Below are 24,841 nucleotides of genomic sequence, written 5' to 3'. Positions count from 1 at the left end.
CCAGGGGAATATTCTATACTTTCAAGGATTTTCCATATTTCTAAGAATTCAAGACGTTAGATCGCAAGCTTTAAAAGTCTTGAAAATGAGTCTTCATGTGTTTAGAAAATCAATATAATGAAAAGAATTTAAATATAGAAAGAGGGAAGAAAGGAAGAAAGAAAGGGTAATACAAAGGTAAGATAAATAATACTTCATAGCTCTTTTAAAAATTTAATTTTATTTTTCTTATTTCATTTACATTACAAATAAGATTGTCGAATCGATAAACAGAAGAACCTGATCGGTAAAGAGATTGCACTATCTAAAATTCCAAAAATATGTTTAATGATTCAATCTGACAAATATTTATTTACAGTTGGTGGTCTCAAATTATAGCTCGCTAATGGATAATAGGAGATATATATATACACAACCTAAATGCGTTCTAAAATGTGCTGGTGCTGACAATATACGATGCAACCCTATATCATATGTCACGTGAACTATAGATTCTCTGTACTATCAGTACTCAGTGTACATACATACATTACAGAACGCACGTGAAGGACAAATTTTCCACAATCGATTTCCGACTTTATTTCTCGCAATTCAGAGTGTATTCAGACTTGGGTTAGTGTTGCATCATCCGACATTGGACGCTAAAGTTTCTGATGCTCGCCGTATCCGACACCATCTCTCGACTCCGGTGTCTCCAGTACTCCAGTTAGTCCGGTTGTAGGGACGGGTGCCAAGGAAGAAGCAGAAGAAGCGTTTATTTCGCGCCGCTCGGCGCTGTTCGACGTCGGACGCGAACGATAAGAAATGACGGCGAGGCGAGGCTGCGCGACACACGTAGCCGATGGGGTTCACGCGTGCGATGCCTGTATGTAACCGGCTCTCGCGAATCTCTTGCGCTTTCTCGCCGGCTGGAAGTTAACGGACCGTAATCGGGCTGTGTTTATCCTCTCGTGATTCGACGAGCGATCTGTGTGAACCCGTATTCCAAAGGTATTCCTTATTGGATGTGTGTAATGTCGATGAACGATTTAAGGCAACCGTGTTGCGATTTCGATGTATATCACTCGTAACGAGGCGCAGCGACATTGACTCAACCTACCGTTATCTTTGTTACTTGTTTCAATAAGTGGAAGACCCGATAAATGTCGTTGACACGGCGTGAAGCATCCCTGCGGGCATCGTGGAATCGACAGAACGTGGTTACCTTGAATTAAAATTCTCTTTGCTCACCCGGTACTCCGGGTACTTGCGTACCTCATCTCTTTTCGGTCCAAATCGTTTTTTCACAAATGAGCAAAAATCCAAGTCTCGTCTTGGCATTAGGTTTGTTCGTGTTGCTTGAAATCCATAAAATTTCTTGCACTTAAAACAAAATATATATTTGAACATTGGAGAGAAAGAGAGAGAGAGAGAGAGAAAGTGAAAATTCCAAGTGCAAACAATGTAAGCAACACAAACAGACCTATGAGAGAATCAGAAATTTATCTCAAAAAAATATAGTTTGCTGATTAGATTCGTGCAGCTTTACGTAGAGTCTAGCTCGACATAGTAGTGCAAAGGATTAAAGAGCATTATATGCGAATTTGTAAAAATTATAGCACAATTTCTGCTGGACAATGTTACTACATTATAGTATATTTACATACAAACACTTTTATCTGACTCGTAATGTAATAACTTTTAAAGCATACTAATACAGCCTAACGATCCAATTTATTGTACTTTTTATTCTCTCTTTAACTCTTCGTGAAAAGCAATATAAAATTCTCATCTAAATTATAAACCATAAAAAAGTACAATATGTTTAAGAATGTTGTTGAACATCAAAACTGATCCTGATGTATCTAATCTTCTCGATCAACAGTTTGCGTAGAGAATGGATTCTTTCGGAAGGGATAGGGAGACTGGCAGGGATGAGAAGATCATGAAACACAGTGTGGGCCGTGGCCATCGCGTTTGGATGCAGGAAAACAGTGGAGGACTCAGGCGACCACACGGCGCATCAACCGCTAGTCAATCCAGTACAAGTTAGCATTGTTTTAGTCGCAACACATTTGCACAAGCTTGTTGGCTGTCAGGTTTAAAATAAAACTATTTGTACACAGGATCTGACTCTTCGATGTCTCCAGTGACGTCGCAACATAGTCAGGAAGAAAAGAAATTTGCGTTATCGCCGCAGGCTGCAGAATTTGTTCCAAGATCTATGCTTCTTCAGTCCCATTCGTCGCAGTCTCCCCCAGCAGAGCCCAAATATCTGTCTTCCGTAAGTAATTTATATTCTGATTGGATCTTCACTATATTGGTTACTTTGATCATGAATAATCTGCTGATAGCAACCTACTCACCAATATCCAAAGACTTCAAGATCCGTACAAGACAGAATCACAAGAGCTCGTGAAGAACCACCAAAAGAGTCTGTACCTCCGTTGTTTCGGGATGACAGTAGTCTTGAAGATGCTCTGGAGCAACAGTGCAATATACAAGACTTGGACATAGGAAATTACAATGATTATAAATACGATCAGGATGATGTAAGTAGTGGCAAGATAAAAGCCTGATCTCTATTTATTCATAGGAAGCTACATTGTACGCAACATTTATATATATATTGTATATCAATAATATTCGAATTAGGAGGAGAAGCAGCAGAATGAAAAGGAAGAAGCTTACAACTTTGAAACCTATGAACATCTCAACAACATTATCAACATTTTAATTATGAATCCTGCCGAGTTCACAAATCTAGTTCCACCATTCATGGATAAGCTCAGATTGAGTGGGAACATGCGCTGTCTGCAGATGGTTGTGACAACCATAATCGAATGGGTATAAAAGTTTCTCTTTCATCTGCGAATACATACTCACATGTCATTGTAATTTTGTACATGACTCGGTTTATTTGCAAGCGGTTCATCATTTTATTCTCTGCAGTACGCGTTACTAACTTTATATTATTTAAGTCTATTGCAGAAAGTAATTTTCGATATAATGGAGCTCGATTGTGTAAATATTTCGATACCAGCTTAGAAGATTCCAAAGAGCTGTACACGTTTTCCAAAGATCTATTCAGGGACTTGTTGTGCTTCCAGTAAGTCCAAATGCATACGACACATAATCGAAATTGTACGATTTATATACATCTGCGATATTGTTATTGTTAGATGTAAATGGGAGACTGGATTACTCGAATCCGAATGGCTTAAACAGCCCGAAGAGAAACGGGACCAACGGAAGTGTAATGGATTGATATTGTTTTTAGCAGAGTTGGTCGCTCAGATGGATGAATCTTATGCTTTCACTTTAGGGGAACTATTAGTATCGTTTATTACTAGGGTACTGCAAAGACCAGCGTCGACCTCTGTCAAATATATATGCCAGGCGCTTAAAGTAAGTCGTAGATAACAGAAATAGTAATTCTACAATTTTTCTCTGTATTCTAATTGCCTTACTTGATATAACGCATAGCTGGCGGGCCACGTGTTGGAGAAGGATAAGAGCAGAAGTAAAGACATGGAAAATATGATGCGGGCGCTAACGGAGCTTGTAAATAACGGGCAGGTTGATACGCACGTAGGAAACATGGTGAACAGCGTTCACGAATTACGAAAGGATTGGGGAAGAAGTACCAGTTGTGATTCGTCTGGGACGAGCAATTCATTATTTAACGACGTGCAGCGACAGTCTGACCAGTTGCGCACGTCTAATTATAATTCTGTACCGTTGAAGATACAGCATTCAGTATCGCAGAAATTACAACTGAACCAACCGGTCATGTACGGTCCTGACGGCCAGATTCTGACCGCGGAGGAAAGTGACTTTCTTGATGCACATGCGAAAGCAGATTTAGACGAAGGGTACGTTATAATTTCATATTTGTACTTTCACAGTAAGATAGGTAATACTTAAAAAAATAATTTTAACAAAAATTCTTGTGTTTGTTACAGGACGTCCGAAGAAGAAGATGATAATTACGACGATGAAATTGCAACTGCTTACGAAGAGTTCTTAAGAGATTCCAAGTGCAAATAAAATTGAAGATGAAGTGAAACACATTCACGCACGAACAAGATTATACTCTGGCTCAAATATCTCGCTATAAATGCAAATATCTTGTTTAAAGGTTTTATGATTTTCAAAGAGATAGAGATTGGATTCAACTACATGAAATTAAATATCATATCTGTATCACTAAAGGTAGGACAAAGCCATTGCGTACGCCATCGATCTATCGGACAAAAATGCACCAAACACGAGCAATTTTAAATTTATAAAGATCCGCCATGTACATAAATAGTAATATCGACATGTGTATGTAGCATGCAGAGTGGTTCACTTTGAAACGGAATGCTTGAATAAATCCATTGCATTTGACGCGAAAAAGGTATTGAGGACAAAGTATATATTAAAAAAAAAAAAAAATATATATATATGATGCAAAAAAAAATTTTTTTTTCAAAATTATATTTTTAAAATTTTCAAGGATATATTGTCCCTATTATATAATTTAGCTAAGATTCCAAAGTGTAAAATTATTTTAATGTTCTAATAAATAATTAAAGGTTTTATGATTAAAAAAACGGCTAAAAACTAAATCGGCGCATGTATCTTTATAACTCGAAAGGAACTTTATTTAAGCGTTCTACTTCTGATGGACAACCCTGTAAATAGATATGTGTTCCATATGGCAAATATATGTGTATTTTGCATTTATTTAAAGTTATAAACGTATATGTATTTGTACGAAGTTTCCTAAATATATAACACGAGTTTTGTATAATTATTTCTTGTATATTTGGAAAGTTTATAACGCTAATTTATTAATTCCATTCGATTTTCTTGACCACTGCAGAACACTTCTTTACAAAACTGTCTTCTGCTTTACAAATGGAATCGAGTTTTTCGATTAATATTTACGCAAAAGCGTCTTATAGGCCAGCTTCCAGAATAAATTGGCATTTACCGAATCGCCTTTTTACATTGATAACTACCAGGAAAACAGATAAAAGAGTTTACAAATATGCGAATAATTATGTTTCTCGTTTCGAGATTGCGACATCGAGCCGAGTCCGTTTCCGTTCGCAGAAACGACAATATAAAAACGGGACCGTGCGATCACTCGGGCGGCGTGATGATACTGGCGCATTACCATATTTTATTTGCATACGCGACGTACATTTCTACTTTTTTTTTTATCTTGTACTTTTGTTGTAGATTAGCATATTCTAAGAAGCGTGACGAGAGGAGCACGCTACGGAAACGGCGATCTGCAAGCTGAATGAGCAAGCCGAGATATACCGGATTTACTCCGACTGCGCTCCGTTAGCGGGATCGAGCGTACGTCCGCGAAGATCCATTTTTGGCGCGAAAGGGTTCCGTCGTCGCGGAACTCCGCATACGAAGCTGCAGCGTGGATTACTCATACCTGCTTGTTTTGACCGACCGTATTGTACCGCACGCGAATATGGAATATCATTACGGTCCGTCGTGTGAGCCTAGAGTCGGAATGGACGGATATAATTGCGTGCGTGCTCCGATCGCGTTCAGCCATGGGAAACCCGTCTCGCGCGCACGTAATGCTCATCAATTACATTTAAAAAAAACAGGAATGAAAAAAACGGAATTAAACGCGTCATAAAAACGTAGGCGAAATTTATCGAATACCTTGAGGAATATAATCAGGGCCGTGCGTGGGTGAAGTTCGAAGAGGGGACCGAAGGTCGCGGATGGTGGGGCTGTGGGATCGTCCTCGCGTCATCTACGTGAGATCGTCGCGATCGCGGGTAGTCTCGCCGTTTAGTCTTCCTCGCGCCGATCGAGCACGAAGTTGCAAGCAGAGGTGGGCATTAATTCGGGTAAATTTTTGATCTAGTTATTCAGATAAAGCTGATTCATGCATTATTCATTGCTCGCGTTACCTGCATCATCGTCGCTCATTATCTGTTGCTCATTATTTCCTATTTGTATTGTACGAATGTGGATGTTTATACTCGAAGATTCTGAGCGAAGATGTTTTTCCCAGTCGCGATGACTGATAACGCGAATCGCCTCTTTCTCTAATTCAAGTAACTAAAATAATCTTTTACTCATCTCCAATTGCAAGAAAGCGAATATATATCTCAAGAGATATCAAGTGCGAATAAAAATTAAAAATAAAAATTAAAGTGCTGTGCAAAACGCACGTTTAACTTTTAGACGTCTATTCGGAAAGTCTTGAAGGTGTTTTGAAGACGTCTTAAGTGGAGAAGAAGCCCATCGCCGGCCTGTATCGCCAGAATTTCATCATTTTTTCGATAGATACATAGATAAATTACATAGATTCATAAATTTCATCAGCTTTTCGATAGATCTGATATTGGCACAGTGGCAAAATGTTGTACTCGCAAGCCGCAGCCTTGCTCCTGCTTCTGTTCAGCACGGTGGTGGACGGCAGCCACTACGTCCAGTACGTTCAGTCGCGAGTACTCGCGTCTGGTAAGTTCTCTCTGTGTGCTTCGTTATTATATACGCAAAAAAAAAAAAAACCGAAGCGTGCTCGCTGAATCATCCGACCCTCGTCTTCCACAGGCGGTTGCGACAGCTACACGTGCGGCGTCAACGCGAGATGTACGATGAGCGAGGGACGGCCGGTGTGCTCGTGCTTGAATCTACATATGGGAGACCCGCTCGCGCGGTGCGTACGAGTCGAATGCATAAGTGAGTAAAACGATCCGCGATCATTATGTAATTCCTAGAAGAGCAAACTCTTGTTAATTAAGTCGAATTAAGTCGAATCGGAATTATACATCTGATGCGGTTCTTGAGTTTCCACAAATCGGTGCACGCTAATTAGCATCCTCGTCGCGTTTCAGTCAACGAGGATTGCCCGTACAACAGGGTGTGCACTAGCAATAGGTGCGTCGATCCCTGCGTGGGACTGTGTGGAGTAAATGCGAACTGTTTGACCAGAAATCACATAGGTACCTGCGAGTGTATACCAGGCCACGTCGGAGATCCGTTCTCGGGTTGTCAAGTCGCTGACCCCCGTACGTAAAAACCTCGCCGTTTAATCTAGACAACCAGGAATGTCTAAAAGACAGACGTTTAAAGATTTTCCTAATGTTCCTGATGCTTTGAAGAAGACTGTGTAGACTTCGAAACGTTCTGCGTATATTTAAGAGTTGTTAAACCGTTTTGAATTTATCATTTCTCGTTATCATTATCATTATCATTATCATCTCTCGATTTCTCGTTTATTGGCCCTGAACTTCCTACGTTGCTTTTGATGCTTTTTAGTCGTCTTTTACGTCTTTTAGATATTTCTATTTCTCTTTCTCTCTTGTTTAAATGTAAATAATAATTCACAGACCTCCCTCTTTTTTCTTTTTACTATTGAAAATGTGTTACAAGTTATCAAAAATATTCGATGAATGTAGAAGCCGCTTGTAAGCCGAGTCCGTGTGGGGTGAATACCCAGTGCGAGGTGATCAACGAGATACCGGTCTGCACGTGTCTACCGGGTTACAGAGGCTCACCCTTGGCCGGGTGTCGTCACGAGTGCGAGAGCGACGGCGAGTGTCCTCCGCACCTCGCCTGCTCGTCGTCGTACAGATGCGAGAGCCCGTGCAAGTGCGGCGAGAACGCGGAGTGCGAGGTCGTCAATCATCGTGCGCAATGTAGCTGCCCGAAAGTAAGACGCCTCCGCTTTGTCCATGGAAAATTTATGGGTTTTCTTTTTATAAGGATAACAAGTCTGACTAAGCGTTCCGAACGACGGTGACGAAACGAAGCGACGTGTGGGAATCAATCTGTTTGTTCCGTGTTCTAGACATGGCTAGGAAACCCGCTCGTCGCGTGTCGACCGGAGTGCACCGCCCACTCCGAATGCCCGACGCACAAGCCTGCCTGCCTCAATCAGAAATGCGCGAATCCCTGCGACGGCGTATGCGGCGTACACGCCGACTGCAACCTACGCGGCATCACTCCCGTTTGCAGTTGTCCGAAACACATGACCGGCAATCCTTTCGTCAGCTGCAGACTGTTCGAACCACGTAAGTGGAGATCGGTATAACGATCGTTATAATTAGCCAGAGTCGTATTCTTCTTGTGGCTCGTCAGTTTAATTCCTGACGAATTCAAGAAGAAGACGGAGAAGACAAGACGAGGGGACAATTATCTCAAAATCGTATCTCTATTTTCAGGCGATCTCTGCGAGCCGAATCCCTGCGGCGTTAACGCGGTTTGCACGCCGGGCCACGACAATACCGGGAAGGAGAGGCCGGTGTGCACGTGTCCTACCGGCTACATCGGTAACGCCTTGACGAGCTGTCAGCGCGGGGAGTGCTTCACCGACAATGAATGCCCCGACAATCGGGCGTGTATCGATTTCACGTGCAGGAACCCATGCACCGGCCACGAATGTGGCTCGAGTGCCACGTGCACGCCCCGACGTCACATCGCGGTCTGTACGTGCCCGCAGGGGACCAGAGGCGATGCCCTGTACACCTGTAACCCGATCGAGAGTAAATCGGTGTACAATTACGGCCGCGCCTACCGTTACCGTTACCACTAGTCACGCGCAAAATCGAACCGATCCCACGTTTCAACAAATACTCAACGTTTTAATACCGCGTTTTAATTTCTATTCCAATTTATATTCGACAACAAACTTTCACGAACAAATATACCGCCTATTCCTTACGCAGGTCGTGTAACAGAGTAATATATATTTTTGTAACGCTACGCTGATAATGTCTTCCAAATCGTGTTCACCATAGATATCACGCAAAGTGTTCTGTATGTTTTATAAGCTGCGGCTGGTCGCAAATCTAATTTCGATCCTTAATAAAAATAAAAGTATAATACGATTTATGCCGCAGTATCAAGATACATTTTTTCCTGCCTATTTTATTTTTATTCCACATGCAGCTATACGCAAGTTTGTCTGTATAGACCCTTAGTCTCATAGCAATGAGAAAGAAAGAAAGAGATGTAACGTGTTGTAATGTTACTTATGAAGATTCAAAATACATTATCTGGTTAAACAATAATGTTTATTGAATAATTAACATTATTTATATATTTAGTAAGGAGTGCAAATTCATAGTTATAAAACTAGTTGAGAAATTTACGAAAAATCACTTGCCGCTATTAAAAAATAAATGATTACAATCTTCTCTTAAATATTATGTATAATTATACAATATGCCGTGACTGTTAAAAAAGAATCACGCTATATAAATATTAATTATCATAATTATTGGCAGCACCATTATGCGAATTATTAATGTTGAAACGGATGTTCAACGTTCAAGTGTTCAAGGGGGTTCTTCAGAAATCTCTTATTTACAAGTGTATACATGATGATTTTTAATTATATATTAATAGTGTGTATTAGCATATCATTTATTATAAGTTATTATTTCATTTAAAATTATACTTTAAGATATCTATACTTATTATGATACGTCCTTTCAGACTTCACATAATAATAAACGAAAAAATAGTCAGTCATAGACATATTCAGTGGCAATTTCGTTATCTATATAAAAGTATAATAAATGAAAAATAAATATATCATATCTCATTAATATGTATATATTATATATATCAACATATAACTAAAAATCATCCTGTATATTAAGAACATAGATCTCTCCTATTATTACAATTATCTTAGCCTTCTATAATATTAACAAATTGTAGGTAATTTTCGATCTCATATACGCTCGCACTTTTTCGCCTATTATATTCAATAACGCGATTATCACTACAATTATCACTCGTATAAAAAGAAAATTTATACGAAAAAATATTTCTTTCAATCAAGTGAAAGAAGAGATTAAGATATATATTTTTGAATGAATATATAAAATGAGCCCGCAGTATAAAAAAATAAAACAATGAAAATGATTTAAATAAATAAGTATAATAAAAATACAAAGGGGAATGGAATATTATTTAAATACGTGGTTAATTATGCGCCGCTCTTTTGCCATTCATATAACCGATCCATCGTTCCGCGGTCGTAATAAAAATAGGATCGTTGTCTATAGAATTGAGAAGAAGAAGTTGATTAATGTGAGTAGAATGATAATCCCACCTGGCTAAGTTAGGTGCTGTCTTTAATGTAAAATGACGTAGATCGTACGTCGTACCTGAACCAGTATCGTATAACGTTAACATGTTCTTCAACGATATCATACCCTGATTAAAGAGTCTAGTCGCTTCCTCCGCGTCCTTACCCGTCGCTATGCTTTTCAGATCGTAGAGTCCGATAAGCGAATAAATAAAACCATTGAGAATAAAAGAAGAGGGGGTAGTGGGATATTCCTCGTACCAGACATATTTGCCTAGGAACAGCGCAGCCACCCCTCCTTTAGCGGATGTCAGTCTGAAAGGTCGCAAGCCTCTGATAGCGGCCTGTAAGTATTTCGCCTCGCCGGAATGATAATATGCTCGTGCTAGCACTGATATCGCGTGACCTTGGCCCATACTGGAATACCTGTAACCATATTTTTCTCTTGTAAAATCAGCTCCACGAGTTAACTTTGTTCCATTCCATTCCGTTACATGTACAGGTAACCCTCGAATAACACGATCAATTGGTTCCATGTTATTGAAAATCGTGTTATTCGAGACTTTTACATACAATTTCGCGTTCCGTGCTACTGAAAACCGTGCAACTCAAGACTCCAGATCCATATAAAATTGGGCATTTGGTTCCAAGGGATTATAAAAAAAAAAACTTTTAAAAAGTAGGGTTGTCACAATTTTTTACCGTGCAATTCAAATACCGTGTTACTCGAGGGTCACCTGTATATATATGTGCCATAACGATACCATCCAGGTTCAAGTATAGCCATTCCAGGTGCTACTTTTCTCCTGACAGGATTCGGCCAGCCACCAGAGGTGATGTTCTGATTAGCGACAAACCATCTTGCCGCATCATAAAATTGCTCCATATGCTCACTAGTCGATAATGTCATATTGTCAATCATACCGGAGCCGTATAAGGTAATTTTAACTACCTAAAACGTGTGCATGATTTGTATTTTAAAATTATTTCAAAAAATAATTCTCCAAGATACTCGTATGAAGTTGTCGTTTGAACGGCCGTTTACCTTTAATTTGGACCGGGGCAATTTCTTCCTACTTTTATCGTTCAAATAAAGACCTTTTTGTAGGTCAACTACGAGATCTCTAGTAAGACGTCTCCATTGATGATTAGCTTGCCCGATTCCATAGTGTACATGATTGTTATAATTATACAGTACTATATTGTTGGTAACATAGTGAAGGTAGTACAGCTCTTTCTTCTCCCTCGATTGTAACGTAACCGTGACACTTCCATTGTCTTTAATATTAAGATCCCATTTCAATACAAAGTCTAACACGTGATCCAAGTTTAAAGAAATCCCCGACGTGCTCGTTTCCGGCGTAGCGAACTTCAGGACGTAACTATTAGCTTGCTTGTCGTACACTCTGTTCATAACCGATCCTTGAGGAACGTTCCAGTTCTGCTTAACTTTATCGGAATCCTCAATGATCTTCCTGTGTGGCTCGGGCTCGGTTAGGTTCTTACTGTAATGCGATAATCCAAATTGAGCAATTTGCGTGGGATAATAATATCCCTGGCTCTCCCATTGCGTCGATATCGGCACGCCGTCGGTGCCGCTGATACATTTAACTCTATCCCTGACTTCGACGTTGTAATTTTCGAAGGTCATGAATACGCCTCGGGGGTCATACTTTCCCTTGGGATTTACAAACTTTGAATAACTATGCAGCCATTCGAATCTCTCCAGACCGTCGTAAGTGGCTAGTTTTCCATAAATCTGAAATATTGTACATGAAAGTTATTATAATATACCTATGGCATAATATAATCTAACGACAGCATCGGCTCAACTGACCTCAAAATATTTATGGATAAATGAAAACGGTATGTATACTTCGTCGCCTTCCTTGCGACATCCTACAGAGTAATCGCCATTTATATGACAATCTATCTCTTGGTATCCCGATTCTGTATTCAAACGATCCTGCATTGAAACATATGACGTATAAAAATATGCACTATCTCGGAGTTAATGTGAATTAACATGTTCAAATCTATTCGCTCTCTCGCTATTACATAACAATGTAGATATAAGTCATATAGTCTATCTTGCCTTATGTTGATACTTTGTCGTTTGGAACAACAGACTTCCACAATTGTTCCATGACACGAGTAAAAAGGTCAGTGCCGCGACAACCAATACAAGCAGGGTTGTCTTGAAGTTCAATCGCATCATCATACAAAACCTATCGATAACAGATAAACGATCACACGCATAAATATTCCAATCGAATCATACATGACAACAGATGTGACATAGTTATCGGTTAAAATCTAATGTTTAAAATTAACGTTTAGTAAACTTACGCGACACGGATGTCACGAGCGGTTCGTCATCTTACAATTTCATCTTTAAAGAGCCTTCAAGGTCCACGCCATCTCATCCTTCCTGGAGATTGTTTCTCCGGACACATGAATATCAATCAGCTGTCGCCTACCGACGGTGAGACTTCGGATAAGATACAACAAACATCCTCTTGGATGCCTAATAAACTCGCGTCAAGCGTCGAGCTTTCGCCGTCAATTCGCCAAGTCTTTCGATAGCTAAGCCACCTGCCTGCAGCTGCACCTCCGAAGCGCAGCGTGTGATGCATGGAAACATTTCCTCGCGGCCGTCATCGCCGCACGGAGACCAAATTGCTGCAAAATTACATCAGTAGTTAGCTATATTTTCTGCAGCTGTGATGGGTGACTGAAATCGATTCCAAGTGCACATATAATAAGTAAAAAAAAATCATTATGTTCACATATGTATAAAGGATTTGTCCCTGCTAAATCTGACAATAATTAAGCCTCTCAGAAGGCAAGCTGATCGACTCCACAACAAAAAGCAGGGAAAATTGAAGAGATTGCGAACTCAGTATAGAAACAGAAAAATTTACAAACAGTAAAATTGACTAATCTGGCTTCTAAAAAACAAACAGCCCGTACTTGTACGACCTTGACTAGATTAATCAGTGACTAATTGCTCGAGGAAAGAGTTCCAACTACACAATTCGTCGCCTAATCTTATCACACCCACTGTGTTAAAATTAATTCTATTCATATTGACAAAATAGTACAAGTATCGACGAGTTAATCGACAATTAAGTTTGTCGGAATTGGGGTCAAAGGCACCCCGAGACCTTCCGCGTTTCCGCGAAGCCTCGGGTCGTTGATCGGCGATTACCGGCGATCGGACGAGGAAGGCGCTTCGTGCAGGTCCATGTGAGTCTTCCTAAGCTGTGCAAGCCGCGAGTCTCAACGTCCTCGTTCTGCCTCGCTCCGTCGAGGATCCCGTCAGCCCGTCCCTCCTGGGACAGTGCGCGACGCACTACGCAGCCCAACGGTGCCGCAGTTCGCGGTATCGCGGTTGCAACATATGATTGCGAGTTCCGGGGAGCAAGTGGCGTACTCTCGGGGGTACCCTCGGTCGTCGGTCGCTCCTCTCGGTGCGCGTGCGCACGTCCCTTCGACGGTCGACGGCTTCGGCACGTGGACACGTGCATTTGTATTGGGTTGGGGAGTGATTGGGGACTGCTACTCCGGTGGCGAGAGGTGGTGCACGGATACATCGTCCGGGTGCGACGAAAAAGAGAAGATTTACAGCCCGTCAACCATGAGTCGGAAAAAGTTCGACATTTTCGTGGGCGCGACGACCGGCGCCGTCAAAGGTAATCCCGCGCGGATCTTGTGTAGCTCCGTCCCGCGATATCGCGTGTCAATTTGTAGGTTATGTAATCCGCGAAATGTAAATTGTAGGAATAAAAGTCGGAGCGACGAAGAAGGAGACCAGAGTAAAGAATTTGCTGAACCTGTCGCTTATGACGAAGGACGACCGGGTGAGCAGGATCGCGTGGGGCGACGACGACGAAGGGGAGATTCTGGTTGCCTGCGGCAAGGCAGAGAGAAGGTGACGTTCTACATTTTTAACGGCGTAGAAAGCTTCTTTTACCTCCACCGCGAGAACAGATATGATTTTGTGTGATAAAAATTTAGTTTTGTACAATAAAATATGAGAGAAGCAAACGCTGGTTAAATGTAAACACGAAACTCGACTCATCGAGTCATCTCTTGACTCTCTCATTTAGCGATAAAATATGGTTTTTATGATAATGTTATATGTCAAATTATGATCTTCACATATTAAAACTAACAAAGTATGATTTTTATATGATAAATGCAATTGGTGATAATTGCATCAATTTCTTACAGGGTAAAGATCTTTGACGCGGACAGCGGAATACTCACACATACGTTTTCTTGTAACATGGGCAGCGGATCCATCATCGGAATATCGCGATACAACGGGTAAAATGATCTTGACGCGAAACGAGCGCGTTCCACATGCTAGTGTGCATATCGATGTTGCTTAATAAAGCGGTCTACGATTTTATCTCAGGCTTGTCTTGACATCGGTCGAATCCGGGATAGTAAGCCTGTGGTCATCCGCCAGCGGAAAAGGACAGGAATTGGTGAACGCCGGAAAGAACTTGACCAGTATGTGCCACTCGCGTGTGCACAAGAACTTGATAGCGACCGGAGGTAATGAAAACAAAGTGAAATTGTACAACCTAGAGAAGCAAAAGCTGGTATTCGTTGAAAAGGATCTTCCACACGACTGGTTGAATTTAAAGAGACCCGTTTGGACATCGGACGTGAGTTTCTTGCCAGGAACCCAACAGATAGTCTCAGTCAGTAGGAACGGGCATGTAAGAATCAATTTTTTCCTTTGTGAAATTAGTCTTAAGCATTTTTTACAATCGTGAAACGTACAATCGTACTACTGATCCATGTATAAATGTCAAAGATACACCTGTTCGATCCACGCGCCCAAAGACGTCCTGTGGTGAAAATGATGGCGCCGGAAGACACTTGGACCAGCTTAACTACCCTGCCCAAAGAAAGGTAAGACTGGTGCACGCGTATAAAGCTATTTGGATACTTTAAAACGTCATTTAAAATACTATAACTGTAATGCATTTATGTACCATAATATTATTTCATTTCGTCGTATCTTTATGTTAAAGACACATTATAGTTGGCTCAAATATGGGTAGGATGAATCTCATCGATCTGAGAAAGACCGGCACCGTATTAAACACGTACAAAGAATTCATCGGTGGTATAACCGGAATAAGTTGTAGTACGACCAATCCGTACGTCGCGAGTACCAGTTTCGATAGATATTTGCGGATGCACAATATCGATACGAAAGAAATTCTCAAAGGGGTAAAGTCCTGACTTTTAGTTTTCCGAAATGTCACGGCGTTTGAAGTAAATGTCTAATTCATTTTATCGTTGCAGATTTATTTAACATCGAGATTAACGTGTCTAATAATGAGATCGGATACCACTATAGAAAGAGGATATGAGGATGGCACGGAGGCTTAGAATATTAATTATGTTTATGCAACACGTGCATGGAAAGTGCCCTATTACGCACGCTACGCGTGTGCGTGATAGACCACTTTCCAGGCACTTGCAACATAAAATAGGGAGTGTAAGTCGTGTGTAAAGATGAAAATTCCCGGGTGCGGAGTTTACGCACGAGCCGAAGGCGAGTGCGGTAACCGCACCCGGGAATTTTCATCTTACCTCACTTGTTACACAAATAACTATTTATGAATAAAATGTTTTATATGAATAAAAATATGTTAGACAATCTCTTAAGGACGTATAGTGTAAAAGTTTGCTGTAACTTTCTACTTTTCTTCAGTTTCCTCACATTTCTTCGGTATTATCAATCCTGCAATTTATCATTTGAGACGCGTCATTTCTGCCTAGATCGTTTATTTTTATTGACAAAGTTTTGTGATCTGAAAAAAACTATGGTGTTAAGTATCTAAAAGCTTAAAAAAAGACAATGTAAAAAATAGCACTTAATAAAAAAGTAGTGTTTCTATTAATCTATTTGTATTTTATTAATCTATTAATAAAACTCTATTAATATTAATGTTATGAAAAATTAATAAAATTTCTAAAAAATTAACAAAAATAATGTTTCGAAAAATTTAACATTCTAACTTATTAAATGATGGATAGATGGTATTCATGAGCCCATCTTAAAAAAAAAGATGACACCCAAGATATGACGGAGAGAAATCTAGGCAATCATTAAATAAAACATTTCTATCATAGTATAATTTTTTTTTACTCGACAAGCTGTTCTCTCGTTTTAAATATTGAAAAAGGGACAACAAAGGTGAATGGGTAATAGGGGTAGTACGCTAACGGCGCTCTGTTATGACTACGCGTAATGCATATGCATTTATATTATTTATTGTACAGTTTATTTATCATTTAATACCGCATCTCGATAGAGCTTGTATTTTGGTTCTTGGATTCAGCGCGCACAGAATTCAATCGCTCATCTCCCCTCTCAAACTCGTCTCTCTAATACTATGTAGAACGAAGAGAGAATCTAAATATAATTCTTCGACAATCTCTACTGTGCTCTCAACAAGTAACAAGTTATGTCGAAGCCAAGTGCGCGGTACACGCTGCGGTATGTTACAGCGTAATCTTTAGTATCTTTAAGTAGAAGAGAGTGGAACGTGGCAACTCGCAACGATTGCAACGCATTTTGTACTAAAAAGAAAAGAAACAACGCGTTCGCGCGCCTACAGCACATTAAATAGTACTTTTCAGCTGTACAAAAATCTTCGTCCACACTACGCCTCCCGTTAATTAATACTAAATGTTTAGCTTTGTCTTATCCCGACTGCGCTTACATCTCAGATAGTATATTTATATACGCGTATTCCAATGAACGTATCTAGGAATACATTTGCTACATTTACAGGCACTATTCCCTTCAAAATCGAGTAATTACCGTCACCTGCGTTTCTACGTGAAAGGAAAAGAGTTAAGATCTGCGCGTCAAACGTTTTCGAATTTATACTCCAACTGAAAGCCAATTTACGTAACTCTAAGTAAAACTTTTCTGGTTGATACTCATCCTCAACAACTTGATTACGTGGAATCGCTTTGGAAAAATATCTCGAGTCGTAATTTTACAGGAATGTTTCGATCCATTAAAAGGAACTTCCTTTTTAGTGTAAAACGATGCTATACAAATTCCCTCAAAACTCCATCATATTATAATTTGCGTTACCTTCACAATACGACGCGAGTAATAATTGCAATTGGATTTATACAATAATACGCAGTTTCGCTTGCTATTTCTACACACAGAGAACTCGACGTACTTGCCAATGAAAGTAAAATCATACGTACCGTGGATAAAGCAATTAATCGCTCGAAGTATTTTTGTTCAATAAGTCATCAGTATTCTCTTGAGACGGTTCGCGATACAATTATAAAATCTTATTTCGGTATCAATGGATGCTATATCAGTCCGCGTATCGTCAGTGAGAATTATACAATGTATAGAATTAAGAATTTGGTCAGATATCACATTAAAACTCGAGTATTTTTATCCGATTTACCGAATAATCTTAATAATCGAGTATATCACTTCGATTCTTTCAATTTTAACTTGTTATTTACGGACACAAATGTAGAAGAATTTTGTGTGTGTCTCTCGTAAATATTCACGAAAAACTATAGTCGTATCGTAATAGAAAATTATTTTAGTAAATTACTTTAGTATGGGGAATGCGATCCTGTTTTATTGTTTCAAGAGAGAGTTTTGTGAATGTTATGATCTTTTAGTATAAAAGCCAAAAAGGTTGAAGAAGCTTTTTGTACAGAGCAGTCGCTTTACTCTTCGACATTTGCGTGACTCTGACGATACATTGAAAATGATATATCAAAAAGAGGACAGAAGAGAGGCAATCCTTCGGGTGTTACAGATATAATCCGAAATAATTTGTGCTTTAACAATACGTGTTAACAATATACAGGTTGATATACTCGACAATGTCATTTCTACATAAAACTTAAAAGCACCATGTCCATTCACGTATAGAGTGGTGTTAAAATGGATCTACTTATTATGCAAGATCAGTAATTAAGATTAGGTATCTCTAATGCATCTTTCCGGTAGAAATAAAGAAAAAAAAAGCGGTTTTTTCACAAATGAGTATGTAAGATCTCAAAGAGACGTTTAATTAGATGGGTGACATATCATGCGTTTAGAAAAAAAATGTGAAAGGCCTCACGCGTACGAGGACAGGCGTTCGTTTTTGTCGATCGCGGAATACTCGACAACTATTTTTTTTTTTTAACCTCATATATCCTAATTTATACACAAGATCAAAACGAATATCTACGTTCTCCATTTCACGAAGGGTGAATAACACAATTTGCACAAAGAATAATATAATCATGATTAAGTTGCGACTTCTTTACCTCCAAGACTTTGTCGTACCTCTAAAACTCGGTTCTTTCGAAATTCAACCTTTCTTTCCCATTGCTCGATTGTAGAAGGGCGCGGAGAATCGCAATTCTGAGCAAATAATGGCGCAGCTACCTACGGTCCTTGGCGAAAAGCTCGAACGTCTAATGTGTAGCATGTCTGTGTAGCATTTGTACCATAAAAAATTAAGCTTAAGTGATTTTATACACTATACAGAGCATCGTGTTTGTTATATCATAACGTCGCGTTCAGCGAATTCCTCTGTTACGCTATCGCGCCACGTCTAACTTCTCCGATAAAAACGGGCATCTCGTGTATCTCCCCTGCCCTCCCCTCTTCCGTGGCGCGTGCCACCGATCAACTTGCGTACTCGCGAAGAACCGCAAGCGATAACAACAAAGGATGTACAAATATGCAGTCGTTATTCGTTCGCCGCTGCGATTAAAAGCGACGTCAATTCAGTTCGAAGTTCTAATCCGTGCGTGGCGGCACGTGAAAACGGCGACGTCTCATTCCCCGCCCGAGACGCCCGAGACACAAATGTTTATCACGTCCCGCCACGTCGCCTCTTGAGTCTGATTCACTAGCGTCGACTGAGGTTCCGAGATGTCCGACGTTACTGGGCTTAGCGGTGGACTAGGTGTCGCCGGCGCTTCCTCGGACTGATTGCGATCCGTCGCCTCCGCGGCGTCCTGCTCGGTTTCGCCGTCGGCGAGCGACGTTTCCGATTGCGCGGAGCTGGGAGCCTTCGACAGCAGAGAATCTTGTGCTCGCAACGATATAGAACTACCTTTATTGCTACTGCCATCCTCACCTGAAACCAACGAGCAGAGACATTAATGTGACGGTCCACGAAAAAGATGTTTTTGCTCCAGAAATTGAAACGTGTGCCGTATTTTACTATACCAAGATTATAAAGCATTTGATTTTACTGTAAGAATAACGTTACACACTTTACAAAGAAAAATGTTACAAAAAAAAACCTATAAAGTTGCAACGTAAAAAGGTAGAAAATAAACTTCTTAATACGACGTATTTTAAAAGTTAATTGTAAGTGAACCGAAGGTAATTAGTTATCAATCAAGAACGTTAAAAAAATGGTTTTACTTACCACAAGGCCTAAGAACGAGGTAGAAGAGCAGATCGGATAGGGATATTATACCGATCACTTTATCATCATCGTCGATCACTACTAGCCTATGAACCTAAAAATATACGAGACAAAAATATATCAATTCCACTTTCGTAGACAGGAAGATTATGCTCAATTTAGAGAAATGGCTTCCCCTACCTCCGCTCTGACAATCCTTTCCATTATAGTGAACAATGTCTCATCTAATTTGCAACTCTGAACGCCTTCGAACCATTCATTGCGGTGTTCATTTGCTTCGCGCAGTGAAACGTCTAGATTATTGTATGTTTTTTCTGCCGCCAAGTTCTGAAACAGCAATATATTTAAACGTTAGCGCGTGTAACACTAACATCTCTTTGCAGACAATTTGACAAAAATGTTACTTACAATGACATCAAACTTTGAATAGATGTTCACTAACTTTCCCTCGGAGTCGACAATCGGCAATGCCGACACTCTCCTTTCCACGAATTTTTTCAGCGCTAAAATTATGCTAGTTTCCTCCGTAGCTGTTTCTATATTCTCAAAAGTGCCTATCCTCAACTCTCTCAGCGTTTTGTTGGTGAAAGATGGTTTCGGTAACTCGTGAATCTGTCAAATCGCAATTAGATTTAAATAGATTCGCGCCAGTGGACTGCCATTTATTCAGATAGAGAGATACGCATACTCACATATAGGAAAAGAAACCTAAGTATTCGCTTATGCGTCAAGATATAAAGGACGTTTCCGGTATCGAGATCTATCACAGGCAATCGGTGGATTCTGTTTTGTATTAAGGTCCTGATAGCCTCGTACAGCGACGCATCCGGCCCGATGCTTACAAGAGGGTTGACTTGATCCTTCAGGACTTCTGGAAATCAATCATTTCTTGGATGTAATTCCCCTCGGTAAGTAACGGTAAGACTCCTATTGTTACGTGTCCGGTGGACGCGCTACAGTTTAATTATTCTATTCGCGCGCGGCAATAAGCCGCAAAGAAGAAAAAGAGGTACTTACTTCTCCACGTATCTAGTTCGTGCTCTTCTAACTCGTCCATTGTCACCAACGGACTGGTATAATACATCTGCAGTATCTTTATGAAATCCGTTATAGTCAGCATGCCAACAAACTGTTGCCGAGAACTGTCCCACAACGGCGCGGCCCTCACCCCTGAAAGATATCTCGTTATTATCAAGCGCCGCTTCTTACACGGATGTCTTGCAATCGGGCGAAAACGAACTTACCATTATAGACGAGAGCGAAGAAGGCCTTTTTAACGAGTAGATGAGTGTCAAAGACGACCAGCTTGGCGCTGGTCGGTATTAGGTCGTAGCATTTGTGAAACTTGAAGAACTTGACGAAGATCTGCGACTCGTCCTCCTCTGAAAGCCCAAACAGTTCGCAGTAGAGAAGAGCTTTCTGATTTCGGCGAAGCATTTTCGCGTGAAAATCTCGGCGGCGCGGCTGTTAAAACTTATATACGCGATGAACTTCGTATCAAACGCACATAATTTATGTTATCCCGACGCTCGCATTACACGCAAATGTTTAATTAATAACCGACAAGTTGTCCGTCACTAACAAGTTGAGAGTTTCACAGCAATTACGAGATATGAGCACATTTGAGGAAACAGCGTCGTCACTCGGTGGTTTTTCTCTTTCCACGATTTTTATATTTAAAATCGAGTAATAAATTAATAATAGCTGTTTAATCACTGGCGGACGAAGTTATTATTTTTCTATATATTTTATATTTAACATTGTAAGTTAGAGAGCCACCAGATTTTTATAGCAAAACCACTTTTGTCAGGTAATGTTCATTTGGAGCAAATGCCAATTCCGCTGAAATTCTTTTAATACGCATTTTCCTTTGATAATATAATGTGGATTTCAATGACCTAATTTGGAATTCGAGCGGGTTAACGATATTACATAACGCAGTAATGGAACTTGATTGAATAATCGATAAATTGCGATTAAGCATCTCGGAAGCTTGTACATCCGGGGAGAAGCTATATCCGTAAAATATCGTCGATATACTCATACTTTAAAATGCACACAATAGATAAAGGACTGCGATATTGTAAACAGATAAGAGACATATTGTTGCCTGGTTTCGCTAGAAGCGATGAGTAACATCACAGGGAAAATAATGATGAAAAATTGCATCAGAAGAACAATAACAGAATTACAGCGATGTATCGCCTCCCATTAGCTATGTGACGTGATTAAAAAAAAAAAAAAAGTTTTCAGTTTCCAAGAATTGAATTGTACGCAAAATGAAGATAAAATAAGCACGTTTAAATCGATATAACTAACAGGAATTAATAACTCGATATTTCAATTACCGAGAAAAGAATCGAGAGAAGAAGGAAACTAATCGGGCTAGGGCGTAGTTCTTTTTTTATACGCCATCAAGGAAAGCATGTCGAGAAATTGCAAAATCTGTACAATTAACAGGAATTAATAACTCGGTGTTTCAATTACCGAGAAGAGAATCGAGAGAAGAAGGAAACTATCCGAGTTAGGGCGTAGTTCTTTCTTATACGTCATCAAGGGAACGGTGTCGAGAAAAACTGTGAACGAGATACTTGGGCGCGACAACAACGACGGGTTTCACATTTACACAGCGGTCACTCGATTCTTTCGGGGATTGCGCAGATGTTGGCGTCCGCGATCTGGCCGTTAGACAGACCAGGGAACACGACTACGGCACGACTGATCGGAGGCGAAGGAGAACGCGGCGGAGTCACGAAGCTGGCGGCTCGAGCGAGTTGAAAGTGCCCATCGGGTTTGCATGTGTTTATGTGTCGTTGCATGTATGTGCATCCGGTGCATGGAACAAATGCACCAACCGCTAGAAACCACGCGGCCTCTCTTTCCCGTAGCGCGGGGATTGCACAACGCGCGCATACGAAGGTGTGGAAAGATCGTATTGCCGAGTTGATCCGTCGGGAAATCATACTGCGCGTCTCCTATGCTATACTTTCCGTCAAGTTTATCCCGCTCGCTTTCGTTATGAGAAACGCTCCGATAGAGTAGGACGCCTGTCACCACAGCGAAGTCGATCGAATCCCTGACCTAGAACCGAGATACAATATTGACATTCGTTTCCGCGACTGGTGATCTTGACCGAACGATTCGGTTGATTAAAATTGACTTGAAAAAAGTGGAACGCAAGAGAGCGACGTAACACTTAATCGATTACGTTTCGTAAACATAGTATTCCCGTCCCGGCGCGGCGCTCTCGACAACTCGCTAACGATCGCGTTTTACGTCGCGGTCTACCTTTGGAGAGGATCCAAGCGAGCTCGTCCTCGAGGGGCGGATTCTCCACCTCGAATTCCTTGATGAGATCCTTCGAGTACACGGGATCATCGTCCTGGCTCCACCAGGCCGCCGCGACCTGCCTTAAAGCGACGCGAACACTTTCGGAATCCGAGTAGTAGTGCAAGGCCAGCATTATTTAACATCGCCGGTGTCGGAGCTTCCGATGATGAGTAACACCTGTCCCGCGCGAATCAACGAATCGCCCGGAATACTCGCGACTGACGCATCCTATTTTCCAGGGATTTCGGGACGTTTCCACGACAGTGGCTCTTCATTCCGAAAGAAACGCGTACGCCGCTCAAGTTACTCATGCTTCAGCCTCACAGGTGTAATCGTGACGTCAACCGACACGAAAGGATCTCTGTGGCCTTTTCTTAATTTATCAATTAAATCGTCTTGCGACTCTCGGCGTCCTTTTCACTGATCGTCTCTCCCATCACCAGAATCCCCCTCTCATGACCTCATCGAACGACGAATCTCCGGCCTCTTTGTCACTCTCTCCACGCAGATTTCCCGCGAATCGACAGCCTCGTCGCTGGCGAACACCACGACTGCCCAGTCGATCCATCGTCAACGGCTCGCATCGGCTGTCTCTCTTTCGCTCTCGCGCTGCTTTCTGCTTCCTCCTCGTCGTCGTCCGTCGTCAACCATCGTGCCAAGAATAACCGTCGCTGGTGCGCCTTGCCAAAAGAGCGAAGCCAAGTTTCGCATCGCTTCTTTTCGTCAAAACGTTTATTTTTTTTTTTTTTAAATAATCAAATTTCGCGACGTAAACAACACCTAAAGATGGCCTAATAACAATGCTCATTGTTCTTAGCTGCGTCAACTGAAACGAGCAATCTGCTCAATCAATGAGCTGATCACGTATTCCTTTCATATCGAAACCTAACTCGTTACCGCTGCCCTTTTCGAATTTTATTTCCCTTTTGACCAGCACGTGCCTACACGTGCGCTCACAAACGAGACATTTAATCTTGAGACACAGTCGAGATTTCCAATCGAACGGGTTCGCGTGGATATAGGTAGGAATCGTGCCACGGACCCGTATAATCCGTAGTGTCGACAGAATTCGACGCCGAGAGAGTCCACCGCACGTAATAATAAACTTATCGAACCTAGCGGTCTGCCCCATGACCTAGACCTAGATAGGACGAGCATGCCGAGCAGTGCGACGTAGAATGCGAACGCGCCGTACATACGACGAAGTGGAAGCTGTATCGCGAGTCCCTCCCTCCTCGCTCTTAACGCCAGCTGGCCTCCCGGGAGCTCATCGATCGCCACCATACTACACTAGGACACGTCGGAAGACCTAGTACCACGATTTCGAAGGGGAAAGCCATACGAGGCTCGGGAAACACGTGGAGAGTTTCCGCTCGCTTATACATCGCAACGTGGGTCGCCTCTCTTTCATTAAAACGCAAACGCTCCCTATTCAACATTCGATCTTAATCGAGTTGTCAATGATGGCATTACATCCGATAGATGTGGACTTTACGATCGTATTATGATCCTTTAATTAAACTCAAGAAGGGGAACGAGAGATGATAGGAAATACGCGCGCTCCGAAGAACCTCGATAGTTTCTCTCGCAGCGAGAAATTGACTTCTTGAAATCCAAGTAGAGTCTTTGATCGACGTTATATTTATAACAACGTCGAGCGTTTGATACTAAATCGATTCCTCCGATAAAAGGAAATTTCTCTTCTTGGCACGCAGACATCCACGCAGATACACATGGCAGTCTCTATTCACGTAATATTCAACCTTTCAAGATCAATATAATCTGAATTAACGTTTTAATTACGCGCGAATGCGAGGGCCTATAATTTAAGTCGTTTAAGAGCTTGCTCGTTCGGTTGATTAGCATTCAGGTTCGACTATTCGAGTGGATTTTCATCCGGTCGACTGGATCCGGCTTACAAGTTGCGAGTAAAAGCGTTCTAATCTCGTCTCGAGGGATTTCCAAAAGATATATTGATTACGAAAGAAATGAGTGTCGCAAA

The 24,841-nt window shown here is 41.0% G+C and overlaps 5 protein-coding genes across 13 annotated transcripts in view; 3 read left to right on the top strand and 2 right to left on the bottom strand.

Moving 5' to 3' along the window:
- Window positions 1-462: 462 nt before the first annotated feature.
- On the top strand, window positions 463-4,777 carry LOC139816824 (uncharacterized). 2 transcript variants are annotated; one of them, XM_071784586.1, is made up of 9 exons: window positions 463-990; window positions 1,865-2,027; window positions 2,106-2,263; window positions 2,358-2,531; window positions 2,635-2,826; window positions 2,961-3,088; window positions 3,162-3,387; window positions 3,466-3,854; window positions 3,945-4,777. In XM_071784586.1, the coding sequence occupies exons 2-9, from the start codon at window positions 1,877-1,879 to the stop codon at window positions 4,027-4,029; spliced, it is 1,503 nt and encodes a 500-aa protein (XP_071640687.1). In that variant the 5' UTR covers window positions 463-990; window positions 1,865-1,876; the 3' UTR covers window positions 4,030-4,777. The 2 variants fall into 2 exon arrangements, with proteins under 2 accessions (XP_071640687.1, XP_071640686.1); XM_071784585.1 differs by having other exon boundaries at window positions 464-990; window positions 2,334-2,531.
- A 144-nt stretch (window positions 4,778-4,921) lies between these two features.
- On the top strand, window positions 4,922-8,847 carry LOC139816826 (uncharacterized). Of its 4 annotated transcripts, none has more exons than XM_071784592.1 (7): window positions 4,922-5,836; window positions 6,345-6,471; window positions 6,565-6,693; window positions 6,849-7,022; window positions 7,413-7,666; window positions 7,805-8,027; window positions 8,178-8,847. In XM_071784592.1, exons 2-7 carry the CDS (start codon window positions 6,369-6,371, stop codon window positions 8,546-8,548), a joined length of 1,254 nt encoding a protein of 417 aa, XP_071640693.1. In that variant the 5' UTR covers window positions 4,922-5,836; window positions 6,345-6,368; the 3' UTR covers window positions 8,549-8,847. The 4 variants fall into 4 exon arrangements, with proteins under 4 accessions (XP_071640693.1, XP_071640691.1, XP_071640692.1 ...); XM_071784590.1 differs by having other exon boundaries at window positions 6,334-6,471; XM_071784591.1 differs by having other exon boundaries at window positions 4,922-5,852.
- Window positions 8,848-8,967: 120 nt separating this feature from the next.
- Hsepi (D-glucuronyl C5-epimerase) lies at window positions 8,968-13,406 on the bottom strand. 3 transcript variants are annotated; one of them, XM_071784580.1, is made up of 7 exons: window positions 13,266-13,406; window positions 12,404-12,736; window positions 12,150-12,282; window positions 11,892-12,020; window positions 11,100-11,813; window positions 10,792-11,006; window positions 8,968-10,480 (listed from the first exon to the last, which is right to left on the bottom strand). In XM_071784580.1, exons 3-7 carry the CDS (start codon window positions 12,273-12,275, stop codon window positions 9,949-9,951), a joined length of 1,716 nt encoding a protein of 571 aa, XP_071640681.1. In that variant the 5' UTR covers window positions 12,276-12,282; window positions 12,404-12,736; window positions 13,266-13,406; the 3' UTR covers window positions 8,968-9,948. The 3 variants fall into 3 exon arrangements, with proteins under 3 accessions (XP_071640681.1, XP_071640683.1, XP_071640682.1); XM_071784582.1 differs by having other exon boundaries at window positions 10,819-11,006; XM_071784581.1 differs by lacking the exon at window positions 13,266-13,406 and adding an exon at window positions 12,844-13,071.
- Window positions 13,407-13,457: 51 nt separating this feature from the next.
- L(2)k09848 (lethal (2) k09848) lies at window positions 13,458-15,984 on the top strand. The gene is made up of 7 exons (XM_071784593.1): window positions 13,458-13,749; window positions 13,838-13,988; window positions 14,291-14,386; window positions 14,478-14,787; window positions 14,886-14,983; window positions 15,106-15,307; window positions 15,383-15,984. Exons 1-7 carry the CDS (start codon window positions 13,458-13,460, stop codon window positions 15,467-15,469), a joined length of 1,236 nt encoding a protein of 411 aa, XP_071640694.1. The 3' UTR covers window positions 15,470-15,984.
- A 220-nt stretch (window positions 15,985-16,204) lies between these two features.
- Window positions 16,205-24,841, bottom strand: part of Snf4agamma (SNF4/AMP-activated protein kinase gamma subunit) — a 49,588-nt gene continuing 40,951 nt past the window's right edge. For all 3 annotated transcript variants that reach the window (XM_071784576.1, XM_071784577.1, XM_071784575.1), the window contains exons 10-16: window positions 20,754-20,891; window positions 20,527-20,679; window positions 20,202-20,380; window positions 19,918-20,121; window positions 19,690-19,836; window positions 19,510-19,603; window positions 16,205-19,212 (exon numbers count right to left, since the gene is read on the bottom strand). In XM_071784576.1, coding sequence (XP_071640677.1) covers window positions 18,908-19,212; window positions 19,510-19,603; window positions 19,690-19,836; window positions 19,918-20,121; window positions 20,202-20,380; window positions 20,527-20,679; window positions 20,754-20,891 — 1,220 coding nt within the window. In that variant the 3' untranslated portion in view covers window positions 16,205-18,907. The remainder of the gene's footprint in view (window positions 19,213-19,509; window positions 19,604-19,689; window positions 19,837-19,917; window positions 20,122-20,201; window positions 20,381-20,526; window positions 20,680-20,753; window positions 20,892-24,841) is intronic.

Source organism: Temnothorax longispinosus, chromosome 7, assembly GCF_030848805.1.
Source record: "Temnothorax longispinosus isolate EJ_2023e chromosome 7, Tlon_JGU_v1, whole genome shotgun sequence".
Classification (NCBI taxonomy): Eukaryota; Metazoa; Arthropoda; class Insecta; order Hymenoptera; family Formicidae; genus Temnothorax; species Temnothorax longispinosus.
The sequence above is the reverse complement of the archived record's forward strand: the minus strand, read 5'-3'. Positions and strand labels throughout refer to the sequence as shown.